The sequence below is a fragment of the Paramisgurnus dabryanus genome, chromosome 15 (genome assembly GCF_030506205.2).
Source record: "Paramisgurnus dabryanus chromosome 15, PD_genome_1.1, whole genome shotgun sequence".
NCBI lineage: Eukaryota > Metazoa > Chordata > Actinopteri > Cypriniformes > Cobitidae > Paramisgurnus > Paramisgurnus dabryanus.
Window position 1 is genome coordinate 16,100,959 of NC_133351.1, and position 15,326 is coordinate 16,116,284.

The window sequence follows — 15,326 nt, forward strand, 5'->3', positions numbered from 1 at the left end:
CAGACTCAAACTCCGTGAACTCTTTTCACACAGAAAACTACTCTACGCTTGTGTTTGTGTGTGCGCACGATAACACAGGAAAAGAGCATGGAGGAATTTAAAAGAGGAGAGATTTTTCTGTGTTATAGCTCTCACCCCGCTGTGTGTAGCCAGTCTCCCCACCGCGTCGGCCCGAGCGCTGCTTTATTTCTCCCCTGTGCTGCATCACGCCATCCCTCCGTCACACTCATCTTTGGCTACTGAGCCAACCCACATTTTCACTCCATCTCTCTCTCTTCATCTCTTTCTTTTGTCTCAGTCGCTTTCTTTTTAGACGTTGAGGTGTCTGCATCTCTATATTAAGGCTGTTGTCACTGTTGATGGTGACATAATGGTCAATTTTTGTTATGTTTCGACCTCTTTAACTTTAAAAGAAAATGAATTGGATGGGTTGTTGTAATTGTAAAAAAGTGTTTGCTTAAAATCGTATATCAGACTTTCAGAAAAATGCTCTGGTCAAGCTCAGTCACTTGCACTTTATTGATTTGCACTTTGTTATTCAAACACTGGCAATAAAATTAACATAATGCCTAACGGAATGAAACTTCACGGAATAGAAACAGTTACTGCTCAGTGAAAAATGAAAAGTCATCTTATATGAGCGTGTCAGCTTGAATTTAAATGTAATTTATTTTAGGCAACGTTTGACATTTTCGTAACAATTTCAGGATGGAATATGTGAGACAAATCATGTAATATCACCAACATCATAGACGGTATAGATAAAACCCATTGGACACAAGATAAACCTACAAAATTATTAACAATTACACTTTGGGGCTGTTGAATGCTTGATTCTGATTGGTTGAGAAATGTTTCACAGGTGAGCATTATTTTTGATAAACACACAACTGACCTGTCAAATGTCTTATGCTGCTTTCACACCAGCTGCGGTAGAGGCGTCAAGTGTGAGTGATTTCAATGTTAAGTCTATGTAAGGAGGTCTTGTGGCACGAATGAGGCGTTTAACGTTGGGCGAATAACGCAAATTTGAGCGTTGTCGCAGGAAACGCGTGAGTTGAAAAATCTGAACTTTGGCAGAAAATCGAGCCGCGTTAACCAATCAGGAGCTTGCTCTAGTAGTGACATGAGTTGCAGAAGCCCCTCCCATGATGCAAATTTCCGCGTGAATGTCTCGAATGACTAGAATTTCACGAGCGGCTTTACACGGGACTGAAGAAGTAAACTCAAAATGTTCAAGCGTCCAACTACGTGCAAATAGCGCGTTTTTGCCGCCTCTACCGCGTTTGGTGTGAATCCAGCATTAACCCTCTGGGGTCCAACCATTTTGGGACACTGGCAGAGGTTCTGACATGCTCTTACATTTGGTAAGTGTCTCATAACACTGCGTTTAGCACAAACTGGGCTACAATATTAAATGAGCTGCATGTATGTACATGTTTGTATTTTTGAGAGAAAAAAATGTATGTGTTGTTTTTAAAAAAGCAAAAATTTTAAGTCACTGATAAAAGTCCACAAAACCCAAACTAAACATGTTTTCACAAGACTTTTCTAAACAGAATCTAGAAGATTTTTTTTCTTTAAAATGATGTGAAAATCATTCTGCCTACTCAGTCACATAAATAATAATAATATATTGATTTAGAAATTGTAAGTGTCTTTTTTTTTTGTTTAGAGGGGCCAAATGCGAGAAGGATTGATTGACAGCTGAGCAAACAAAAGACTTTCATAATGAGCTGCATAATGAGCCTTTAGGCAGGAATGTGAGAGGGAACTACAGTACAGAATGTGAGGACAAAATACATGTATACATGTTTGTTTGTGGTTTATTAAGAAGTTAACAATATAATCAAAATAGAAATGAAGGTCAGTGGGACATTTTCAGTTTATTTGGAAACAAAACCTATTCAAAAACTTAACTTGTACAAACTGAGAAACTGATACACAACAGAGCTAAAAACTTCATGTGGCTCATGTTACCATATAACTTTATGTCCAAAAAAGTGTGAATATGTTTTTACACTTCATAATTTTGTACTGATGAGAGGGATGCAGACCTGTAAGAGAGTTATAAACATCTGTTAGCATAAATTGTTCACAGAAATAAGCTTACATACATAACTGATGGATAAATATTACTGATAGCACTACATTCAGATAAACTATCATGTACATAAACTGAACTTTAGAAACACATCGCATATGGCGTCCATGTGCACAAGTACTCTGTGTAAACAATGCGCTGCTTATAAAAAATGGTGTCGTGTGTAAAGCACAATGTATGGAATTGCGTTGCATGTAAACAATATATGGAATCATATTACAGCACACACTTAAAGTAACCATCAGAGCAATATCTGTGGTGACCATGGTATAAACAAAATAATTGAATCAGTTTCTTTGAATTATTTGAAAATAATGCACGGCTGTGGTGTAACAGCACTCCGCTTCATGTTGTGCCACATTACTACCTTGGGTATGCAATTATTTTAAAATAATTCAATGGCCCGTCCTCAATTATTCCTTATAACAATTCTTAAATAATTCCTTATTCCTTAGGAGCAAATCACACCAAAGCGTTCATGGCAGTTGCAGGCGCCTTTTTTGAATGATATTCTATGGGCAGGGCGCGTATGCGCGCTGTTTATGCGCGCCGAGCGCCTTGCGGTTTTTGCCGCCGGCCGCAGCATGCGCTTTTGAAGGAGCGCTGAGAGAGGAGAAGCACCCGACGTCATTCGCGTCTTTCCATTGTCCAATCGAATGAGGGGAGAGGCGGGCCTTAAGTTGTCTTGAGGGAAGTTTACAGTTGCTTTGAAGAACCGGACTGCAGTCACTCACTCTCTCCTGCGTGTTTGTGCACATCTCACCCTCAAACAAGGTCAGAGCAAGCGCCCTCTTTTAAAAGTTTCTGCTAATATGACAGTTAACAGCAAAAGAGCGCTCACGCTTCAATATTTGATTGACAAGACAGCTGACTCGGTGGTTGCTAAGCAATATAAAAAGCTGCGTCGCACTGCTCTTTTATAAAAAAGGCAGGGTGTCGCGCCTTGCGTTTCGAAGCGTTTAAAGCGCGGTTGGTGTGATTAGCCCCTTAGTTTTCTTTTTATTCCTACTATGGAAGTGAATGGTGCTTCTGATCGGTTTGGTTAAAAACATTTCTCGAAATATCTTTCTTTGTGTTCATCGGAACAAAGAAATGTATACAGGTTTGTAACAGCATAAGAGTGACTAAATAATGACAGATTTTTCATTTTTGGTGACATGCCTTTACAACAGTAAAACAAAGATAAAAATGTGTATAAATGTTTTGTTTGAAAGCTTTTGATTAGAGAAAAGAAGAATGATGTCCTCTAACCCAACTGTTAAAAAACAGTGCAAAGCAAAAGAGTGAACATCTTGCATATTCACCCCTGTTTTCCTAATTGTGATCCTGGGAAAAACCAAAAACTTCTTCAATCTTGAAAAATGATATTATCACACTATATCAAGACATGATGGGAACATGAAATTAAATGACCCACTCGGTTTCTCACTGCTTGGATTAGCTGTGTAATTGTTCAACCAGACACCAAGCAACTTGTATGGTGACTCATCCTCTCTCTCTTTCCCTCATTCTCTCTATCTCAGCACGTCTGAGACCACAAGCTGTGTTTAAAACATGTTACGATAGATGCAGTCTTGACAAGCTCATTAAAACCCTTACACACACACCCCCTCCGAAAAAAATCTCATAGCACGAAACAAAGCAAACAAGTGTCGCTGTGAGTGTGAATGGTACTCGTGTGTATAAGTGTGATGGTTTCCCATAAAACTTCAACGGGTAAATGCATGGCCTGGGTCAGCAGTGTGATGTGTATATTCCGGAAGCGTAATTCATTAATTTGCTGTTTGCTATCCGTCAGTCACCCGGAATAATCCGTCGGGAGGGGCCAGTGCGCTTTTCTCCGCCGAGTGAAAATTGGATTTTGGATGAGCGATCGCGCGGCTTAAACTTCCTCCAGCTCGCTCTCTATTAAGCGCACACCCACCGCGTCACGGCACACTCGCGTCTTGCTGCCAATCTAGGGCTACGACAAATACACAAATATTAATTGAGTATTAAGACGTATTTAAAGCCAAACGCAGGCGTGCAACACGGTGTCTGTTGTATTGCCTAGAGTCATCTTGTGCTTGAGAGAAGCCAACTGAACAAACACAGTCAGCATAACTCACCAGAGAGAGAGAGAGAGAGAAATACACCTCTGTGACTCAAAGGAAATGAGCTGGAATTTAGAGCGTCGTGCCCACATGGAGAGAGGAAGCTCTGGAGAGGGGGATGGGGGGAGGTTGACGGATAGAGAAAAAAAGTCAAGAGGAGAGAACAGACCGAAACGAGAACACCAGGGAGACCAGGACAATTCTCGCTGAGATGTTGATGGCGAGATGCTAGAGTTTACTCATCCAATCATGAGCGAGTGGGCAGAGAGGGAGCGTTTGTGCTTCATCCGAAGTGCTTGATGGCACTTAGTAAAAATAACGCTTTGTGTGTGTGTGTGTGTCTTTCAGCTCCTCTGACTGAAGAGCCCCCCAGGATTCTGTTCCCATCTGAAAACAAGCTTCTCACCATGGATGTGCAGCTCGGTAAGACCGACTTTTGAGTGTTTGTCGGTGGGGGTGTTTTTAGACGTCCATATTACCGCAATGTGCAGAGTACACATATTTTATGCATGATACAGGGAGGTCTGTACACCTGCAGAAAGCGTATCATTTCTGTTTATCTCAATGGCATTTTTTAGCTGATGCAGGAATGTATTTGAAAACTGCCTTTTTTATTGAGCCAATCATCACAGTATCACTTCGCAGTCACAGGGAAAATTACATCACAACATTAGCGGATGGCACCACAAGAATGCACACAGCTGTTTCCTATTTTCGCTCCAAATGAGGTGTAAATTATACGTATTATACGATGCACCAGATTCCCAAAAATCAAGCCTGATGAAGCCATGATGAAATTAACATTATGTCACCGCCCTATATAAAAAGCTGGTGCAATACAAAATTTGTCCTATGAGGGATGTTTTTGTTGATTTTATATTGATTTTTTTTTTAATCGTTTCAATTGATATTATTTCTAGCTATATACTGCTGTCAGCTACAATTTTGTGACTGTGTGCTCCATTATCTGTTTTGCCTTAAATTAGTGCTGCACAATTAATCGCATCGCAATCGCAATCGCGATGTCAGCCTGTGCGATTATATGACCGCAAAATGTTGCAATTATATTAAATAAATAAATGTGTGGACTTAACACAAACTTTCTGATAACAGTTTGATGATTTTCCTTGCTGTTTAAAAAAAAGAAAGAAAAACGAACAAAAAAAGGCAGTGCACGTGTGGCATGCTTGTGTGTGGCGTGCGTCGCCACTTGTGTGTGCGCAGTGCGGAAATACCAGAGCGAAGATGGATGCAGAGGAGATTGACAGTGATCTGGTAAAAAAAAAAACTCTACGTCTGTTGTATGGTGGTATTTTGGATTTAGGATTACTGACACTGAGCAGTTGCTACATCACGTGGCAATACGAAAACATTTCTAGTTTTACAAATACACATTTTAGCATTATCACTAAAATGTGTGTGGATTTTCCTTAAAACTCATCAAGTTGACTCATGATACCATTTATTATAATCGCAACCGCACATCGCAATATTAGCATCAACAACCGCAATGGGAAAAATTACCCAAATCGTGCAGCCCTACCTTAAATCAGATACTGAAATAACCCACACAATGCATGCAAATAAATGACACATCATTTTTCATTCTCAATTTACCCAATTTCCCTCTTAACAAAGTGATGTGACAATATTTTCACGGTTTAGCATTGCATACTGCATTGAAAAACATATTCAGTATGCTGTACTGTATGTACTATAAGCATACAGTAGCTTGTATGTTCATTGTTTTACTTCAGTAATTGTGTTTATATGCAGAAAACATTTACTGACTCACACAACCACACACACACACACACACACACATCAAAATAAAACGCACATAAAAACATGTTTCAACAAATTACTCTCTTCTTTTATTGAAAAGACGTCAAACTGTTACTAAAAGAAACTCATCAAGAAAGCTCATGCTACGCACTGTTATAGCTCAGCAGCTGTGTGTGTGTGTGTGTGTGTTTATGTCAACACACAAACACACACAAACACACCAACTGAGAGGAGTTCCCCTGCTAGACAGATAGCTGCTATAGTCAGCATTATGATGTTGTGGTTTTTTTTGCGCTCTGAATAGAAGTCATTCAAATAAATGCAAATCCTCTATGCTAATTATCTGCTGTAGTCTTCCAACAATGGTGGCTCCATATGGTGCAGAAAAATGCACTCAGCCCTCTGTTGGATGGCACTGTGTGTGTTTAACCAAGCAAGCACATACCTTTATATATGGAGCGGACAGGGACGCATTTGTCCGCGCATGTCTGCTAGTCTATTTGCGTGTGCATTGAACTGAACCGCATGTGTGTGTGTATGTGGTGGATGGAGGCGCGTCTGTTTGTTTGGCCGAGACTTTGGATTCAGGCATGTTGGAAACAAGAGCAGATTGGAGCATATTGTAACGACTCTGACCATGTTCTGCCTTCTGAATGAGCAGAAAAAGAGCAGGACACTGTTCATCGACTGGAAACACACACACACTGACCATATGATTAGTCATTTTGAGGATTAGACGCTGCGTCTTGCAGGCGACTTAGGTGAACTTGAAGAAGCCAGTGGAGGTGAGGTCTACTGTGTTGTAAATGTATGTACAGTGTATGCTGTAGTGTGCTTTTAGCATGACAAAAACTGTAGGACAGACAACTATATGCAGCATAATGAGAAATATTTGTATTCATACAAAGTAAAATAAAAATGTGCAATATGGGAGGTATGATTTGTAACCATGTCTGTGAAATCCAGCCTTATAATCTAATTTAGCGAGATTAGCAGCATCAAAGTTTGATTTCAGTGATGGATTTCACTTTAATTTCAATTTTTGACATGACCTTACTCAGTCAGTATTAAAAATACCAAAGTTAGATTTTCACAGGATGTTCTTTACATAATGATTTTGTGAGGAAAACAGCAAGTCACAAAATTATTTTCATAGACTGGGGAACATTTACGAATACTGACACTTAGCAGCGTGGATGTTAGATTTTATTTAATAATTGTGTAATAAAAATGCACAATTAAATGTTCAGTTTCTATTTAGTTGGTAAAATGCTCAATATCATATATAAAGACAAAATCTTGCATTTTCCAAAATGCACAATTTGTATTCATCCATGAATTATCCAGTGAGAGAAAGTGCACACAGCTTTTATTGTAAAATATGTAAAAATAGCTTTTATTGGGCTACTGGTAATGTGAATGTATATCATTTTAAAGCCATTTCCCAAAAGTACAGTTTTCTTGGAAACCTTTTAATGAGGTTAAAGTTATTGAATGCAACTTTAGCAAATACAATAATATAAAGTTTAAAATAATATAACAGCATCCATTATAAAAAGCAGCGATCAAAGAATAAAAAAAAAACAAGTAAATCATAGTCAATTTAAACAACATTATTACACAGCTCACAAAACATTTTGACAGGTACAGTTTAATATTACACAAAATGTTAATATTAATATTATATTTACAAATTATTCAACCAAATAGTGTGTACATGATATGTCTTGTCTCAAAATAAACAGGTTTTCCTGCAGAAGGTTTGCATTCGTTAGGAATGAGCAAATAAAATATTTCAAATCAATATTTAATGTTTCTTACCTTATTTATGAGGTAAATAGCCGTGTAATAAGTGGGATAAAGTTATTGTGAAATAAGCCTTAATAAATAGGCGAAATTAAGCTAACTTGAGCAGAAAAATCTTTGCTAATAAGGTAACACTTTACAATAAGGTTGTATTAGCTAACATTAACTAACAATGAGCAGTATTGTTAATTAGCATTTATTTATCTTTGTTAATTCAATAAAATTGAATGTTAGTCATTGTGCATCACATAATGTTAATACGCGTTCAAATTACAAGCGTCAGGCAGCAACAAAACAACATGATTTAATGGAGATTAGGCGATTTCCGGCGACATGAGCAGTGGTGATCGTTGGTAAACAGGATGGGGTGTGTCTAGTGACACGACCAGTGGCGGAGTGGCAATCGGGAGAGGCGGGACTTTTCCCGGTGGGCCGGTAGTGTTTTGAGGGCCGGTCTCACGCAGAAAAACTATTAATCATATATTTAATATGCCGCAGCGCCCAAAATGTATCTGGCCGCACCGCTCTATCAAGAAGCCGTCTCCCCTGGAGTTCCAGTCGAGAGTGCAGCTTAACAGCCAATCAAAAAAAAAGAAAGAGGCTACACAATAGCCAATCAGAAAATAGCACTGTTGTATCTGGGTACATTTTAATGCAACAACCAATAAAAAAGCTTATCCTCGTTCACCCACAGATAAGACAAAACATCAGAAATCAACAGGCTATAATGATGCTCATTAAATCTAATTTTAAATATTTTTAGTAGAACGTATCTGAACATTGGTACATCACTAATAGGGATAATTTACACGTGTGTTCGACTTTATGCTATAACATAGGAACCAACAAGCGGATGACATCAACGTGCCGCGAGAGCGGTTCAAAAGCAAACTCTTCCGATGATTTCTCGACTCACCCTCGCGGTACTTTGATGTCATCAGCCTGTCGTTCTTGCAGCGCAGCTTGAAGTCGAACATTGGGGTTCCCCAACCTTCCCCTGCAGGAGGTCTCATGATGACTGCTGCTGTTGTAATCTTTATTTTCGCAAGTAAACTCCTTTTTTGTTTTAACATTCAAACAGACTTGGTTCTCCCCCACACTCGCGCTATGCATATTGCATACATTATTCCAGAAGTAATATGATTTGTTCTCTGTGAATAAATATACATGTTCTCTTTCACTGGGAAATTGTAGCGCAGTCGAAGTGAATTGTATTAATTATTTGCGCGCATTTTTGAATATGGCCACTTGTGGAATGAAATCTGCACGACTACAAAAGGTAAGACTTGTTTTTGCATTTAGCCCTGTTTTACTTACTAGTGTTATAGTCTTAGTTGGTTAACTACAGTACGTGTGCTTTATCACATCATTTAAAAGTCTTTATTGTGTGTTTATAAGTGTTTATTGGCGGTTGCAATGACAAGATTTGTGAAGGGATGTTACAGTATGTTTTGTTTTGATATTATCTTGTTTTAGTTTATCTGTAGCTGGAGTTGCACTTAGTTAAGAATGACAAAATTTGAAAAGCATTTTTAACAACCATGATTTCTATTTTTGTTTTTCATTTGTATTGCTTCCGTATTGTTGTCAGTAAGTGTACATCCGTGTGCAGTCAGTATGATTTTGTACAGGTTGATGGAGTACACATATGTGGTTTCATAGATTTGTTATTTGAGAATGGCCTTCTTGTACGAAGAATTTTTGCCATACCCTAGGTTTTCGTGAAAACGTTTTTGTTACAGAGTGTCTGCAACTTAGCCAACATACAGCCTGTTCACTGACAACATGCTCAGAACAAGGAGTCCAGGCCTCGTTATATTTTCGTTATCACACGATGACTGACATTTTGTCACATTAAACATCCCTCTCTCCTATAGGCTTAATCATTTTATAAGAAACTGTTTGGCAACCAAATTAAGCTTTAGCTTACTTGAAACTAGGGACTGTTGTTGACTTAAAGATCTTTTAAAAATAATAATTATTATAACACTTGGTATTTCATGTTGTGTAGTCATTTCTTTCTTTTTTTTCTACCATGGAGGGCTGGTGGTCTACGAAATGTCCCGGTAGATATTTTGGTCCCACTCCGCCCCTGGACACGACAAAGTTAAAAACCTTGAACTTCATGCAAATGATGAGTGACTTTTGGGAGCGACTACCAATGGGAGTGAAGCGTGGAGTTTACATCACTAATCTTTAATCAGTTACTGCATTGGACGATTACTCGATTGACAACAAGAATTAGGAACGCCTCCTAATGACCTCACTGAAATAGACGAGCAACAGTGAATTTGTTGAAGTGACAAAGTTGCTGGTAGTGTGCATGCAGCGTATTAATTTGAAGTTGTCCGCCAGCATTTTTTGTGAATTTCACAAAAGTTTCACAAAATGCCTCCCAGGAACATTTTCTTCTATAAATAAACTAGTGCTGGGCATAGATTAATCTAGATTAATCTCATAGAAAATAAAAGTATTTTTTGCATAACATGAGTTTGTGCTGTGTATAATTATTATGTATATATAAATGCATGTACATAATGTATGTATTTAAGAAATATTTATACATGTATATATATTTATTTATATTTTTATATATTCTTTATTCTATATGAATAAAAAATATATAAATAAAACATTTCTTAAATATATATACATATATATATATATATATATATATATATATATATATATATATATATATATATATATATATATACATATATATATACATATATATATATATATATACATATATATATATATATATATATATATATATATATATATATATATATATATATATATATATATATATATATATTATCTGTGTATGCGTACACAGCCCAAACTCATATATTATGCAAAAAATTACTTTTATTTTGTATGAGATTAATCTAGATTAATCTATGCCCAGCCCTAATATAAACATACAATATATTTAAATGAAAGCACAGACCCCTCTGCTTTTAAACAAATAAACAAACAAGCAAAAAAGTTTAATCCTAATTTAATTTGTTCTCTTTTTATAACCTCTCAAATATGGGTAAGTTTCTTCAAAAATACCAAATTGAAAACTCCTTTGAAACTCCATGAAACTCCTTAAGTGAAGGTTTCCCTGAGGGAGAACAAAATCCCTGAGGTAAGGGATTTCTTTAAGAGCGTTGCAACAAAGGTCTTACCTGTCACCCTTACCTAAGTGTTTAAAACATGGCAATGAAGAAGCGGTTGCTATAGTTACAAAATCTCACAGCTTAAACAAATCAACGCACACAGCTCAACAGACAGCAATTTGTGTACAATGAAACATCGCAAGGAACAGACCTGTTATAGTCCCTTAAGTTTTTAAGGTAAAATGGGTACTAAGGACTTTGTAGCATGGCAAAGCAGAACTTAAGGATATACTTTAGCATTTAAGGGTAAATACCTATTGACACCCTTATGGGCTAATCACACCAAACGCTTTAAAACGCTCGGAAATGCACGCAGGAAAGATTAAGTGGAGTTCGGTTGTTTCAAACTTCTGCAAACTTCTGTCAGTTCTGTCTGTCGCCACAATGAAAGGCCTGCATCTCCTGTAATCCGATTGGACAATGGAAAGACGCAAATGGTCCAAATGATTGGGCATTTTTCAGCTCTCAGCGCTTCTTTAAAAGCGTGTGCTGTGGCAGGTGTTCGATGTGCATAAACAGTTCGCATAACTCTCTCTGCCCATAGAAAATCTTTCAAAAAAGGCGCCTGCGACTGCCATAAACGCGTTTAGTGATCAGCCCCTTATGGTTCCCTAAGTGAAAATTATCTATGTTTACATGCACAAAATTTTGTCAATCCGATTGAATTTAATATGATTGAAGGTTACGACGATACAGTTTACATGCACCCTAAACATTGCAATCTGATTTAAATGTTTGTTTAGTCATGTACATTCTATAGAATCCAAACCGAATGTCTGAGCAAGTGCACAACCAAGGTTGCCAGATTAGCGTATCAAAACCATCCGAATAGTTATCAAAACTAGCCCAAAAGCATCCCAATGACTATTCACAGCCCAAATAACTAAGCAACGAAATCATTTAATCTTTAACCAGCAGAGGACTTGGCAACGCTACGCTGCAGACAACATCTCTCATCGAGTTCACGCTTTATCTCTGAGTAAAAGTCAAAACGAAGTTGGAGAAAGTTGTTCTTAAGAAGTTTTCAGATATAGGTAATAAAAACACACTTTTCAGAAAGCACAGCTATTTTATTGCTTTAAGTAGCCTAATATTTAAAAAGTACACATAAACGCTGCAGAATGTACAGTAGTACATAGCGTGTACAGCTCGTGACCCCATTAACGTTACCTTAATAATGCGTGTTGCTATTGCCTTTCTACTGCATGTTTCTGTGATGAGAACCATGTGATATAAGAGATACATATATTGAAAATACTACGATTCACGCGTTTACATGCATACTTTTCTCCTGCTGATCGGATCACATATCGGAGTACACCACCCCCTTCAATACGATCCAAATTTGCATCCGATCGTCCTCAATCATATTGATTAAGGTGTTTACATGAAGGCTTTTCTTTACAATTGAGCAGTCAATACGATTACAAACGAATTATTTGGTTGCATGTAAAAGTACCTACTTAGGGTTTTTTTTGCAACCCATTTTTTATTAACTCTTTCACCGCCATTGACGAGATATCTCGTCAATTAAGAGAAAACGCTTCCCCGCCAATGACGAGATTTTCCGTCTTTCCGCAATACCGCTATTATCCACCAGGTGGCGCACTTCCGCTACTTATATAACCCGGAAGTAGCGCCTCACGTGAAAGAGAAAGAACTCCGTGTATGTTTTAAAGATCGCTCTGCATCTGATCTCATTCAAAAGTCCTTCACAAAAATGGAATTATCTCAGCTTTTTGCTCAAAATTAGGTGTTTTTGAAGAAACCTAGCCATGTTTGAGAGGTGATTACAAGAGAACTAATGAAGGTAGGATAAAACTTTTTTTTTTTTTTTTTTTTTTTTGAAAGCAGAGGGTCTGGGTCTGTTCTTTCATCTGATATATTGTTTGTTTATATATTTAAAGAAGAACATTTTCTGGAAGGCATTAAACTTTTGTGAAAATCATGAAAAATGCTGGCGCTGGCTGGCAACTTTTTTTAAAAACCCTGGCGGGGAAAGAGTTAAGGATACCCTTAACCTATCTAAGGGATTTCTTAGTTTAAGAACTTTCATGCAACCGGGGAGACTCAGAACTATGAGCAAAACATACACTGTGTTTTCAATTTTGTAAAATTATTTGATGCTTCAGTTTTTCTAAATTGGGTAAGAGCGCCCCCTAGTGGATAATAGCGGAATTATAGATTACTGTAAAAACTCGTTAGGGAAGCGTAATTGATGGGATAACTCGTCAATGGTAAGGAAAGAGTTTAAAAATGTATTACTAAATTCTGAAACTAACATGAACTAAGCTAAATAAATACTGTAGAAATATTGATCATTGTTAGTAAATGCATTTACTAATTGTTAACAAATACAAGCTTATTGTAAAGTGTTACCGCTAATAATAATTTTATAGTTCATCAGAATTTGAAATGTGTGGGTCACACATACTTCCTACAAAATGTCTAGGAACCATGGCAGTTTTAAATGGCCAAGGACCGCTCAAGAGGTCATATAATTGACATGTAAAGCAACCAATAACATTTCGCTTTGTGCCACATCATGTTTAGGTGCTTGGAGATGTCGCCATAATTACAGACCGGTGTGCAACTATCATTCACGAACGTCTCTGAAGTTTATAGCAACAATAGCAAACACATTAAAATACCTTGCATACTTTTAAACATACAGCATTTAACCGATCTTGATTAAGCATATTGTCACCGATGTAAACATGAAAGCTTTCTTCTTTGATCAGATGGCTTTGTGTTGTTTCTGGGTGGACCGTTAAAGATCGCAACACTCACATCTCCCAGAAATCCCTTATAATTCAACCAGAGGACGACTTCAACATCTGTTGAATTGTTTTGAGAAAATTGTTCCATATGCATCAGACATTCAACCAACAGTCCATGGGCCAAGGCTGAGACTGAGACTAGGTCGCAGGTGACATCTAAAGAAAAAAAATGAGTGACAGATGGAAATTAGCAAAGTGATTGTGAAGCAAGGGAGAGCATTAAAAAATGAAGGATGAGGTTCTGGGAAAGGGAGACGGAATCCTGAGCTGGTGGAGGAATTTTTAATGCTTTTAGGACGTTTCAGAGGGGAATCACTTTTGGCTGAAGACTTCCTGCAGAAATCCTATTGGACACGCAGAGAAATAGACACACATGCACACACTCTCACACACACAGTTTTATAAGTGTATATAGCTGGTCTAATACTAGTTATTTCAAACCTTTAGATGCTAATGTGTAATACAATGTGATATGTATGATGTATACGGTCATTACTTTGCCATAAACATGCTTATTATGAAAGATGAGCTATCGAAATCATTTTTCATGCTCTCTGTCGTAGATGTGGAACAGATGATGATGTGAGAGGATTGGATGATGGCACGATGAGTGAAGGGTAGAGAGAGGGAGAGATAGATAGACTGCGCCATGTGTGAACCTATCACTTCCAGACATTATTAATGGCAATGGGGACACAGCGCACACACCTGAGAACACACACACAAACACAACTCAAATATCACAGACAAACAAATAAAAGAGGGGAAATCTAGCGAGATGAAAAGAGATATAAAAGAGAGCGAGCTGACTCGTATTCAACATGAAAAGAAAATATTGTGACCTTTCTTGTCCTGTCTCTTTATGTCTGTGCAGTCGCCATTCCAGATGAATTGATCGAATGGAACATATGCTGGAAGGACTTAAGGCTAAGATCACATTTCTAAATCAAATTGAAACCGTATTGAATGCATTGATCTAAATTGAACCGATGGGAGTTGGGTTTGGCACAACACGAGGGTGAATAAATGATTTGCAGTATTTTCATTTTTAGGGTGACCTATTCCTTTAACTGAACTGAAAATAACAATTGAAATGGATTCACTGTATGTCTTTGCTTTTCTTCCTCCACAGGAAGAACACACAGATGGCACAAAATGCACACACACACATTAACACAGAACTGAGAAGGATTTGTGCAGCAGAGGTATTCAGAGAACACTTCTTAATATTAATCACCCTTGCCCAAAATAATACAGTTGTTGCTAAGCAACCATCGGAGAGATAAGGGCATTTCTCTAAATAAACATCTCAATTTATTATTGGGTAAGATTGGACACTGATATCCTTAAAGGAACAGAGCAAAAACAGTTGATTTGGGAAAAAAGCTGCATTTCCGATGTTAGGATTTTGTGCTAAATAGCCCAGAACCAGATATTAGCAGTTTTACGAGCCCATTTTCAGCTATCAGGCCGTGGCTGTGGATTAAATGATTAATTTTTTATCCCTGTTCATTCAAATCTAATCTTTGTTTATTAAACTTTGGTATGTAATGCGCAGCAGGCGAATGAGAGATTGTAACAGCCAATG

At 37.6% G+C, this 15,326-nt stretch overlaps 1 protein-coding gene across 4 annotated transcripts in view; it reads left to right on the forward strand.

The window, feature by feature from the left end:
* Positions 1-15,326, forward strand: part of il1rapl1a (interleukin 1 receptor accessory protein-like 1a) — a 108,609-nt gene that overhangs the window by 60,353 nt on the left and 32,930 nt on the right. For all 4 annotated transcript variants that reach the window (XM_065251700.2, XM_065251702.2, XM_065251701.2 and 1 more), the window contains one exon: positions 4,546-4,620. In XM_065251700.2, coding sequence (XP_065107772.1) covers positions 4,546-4,620 — 75 coding nt within the window. The remainder of the gene's footprint in view (positions 1-4,545; positions 4,621-15,326) is intronic.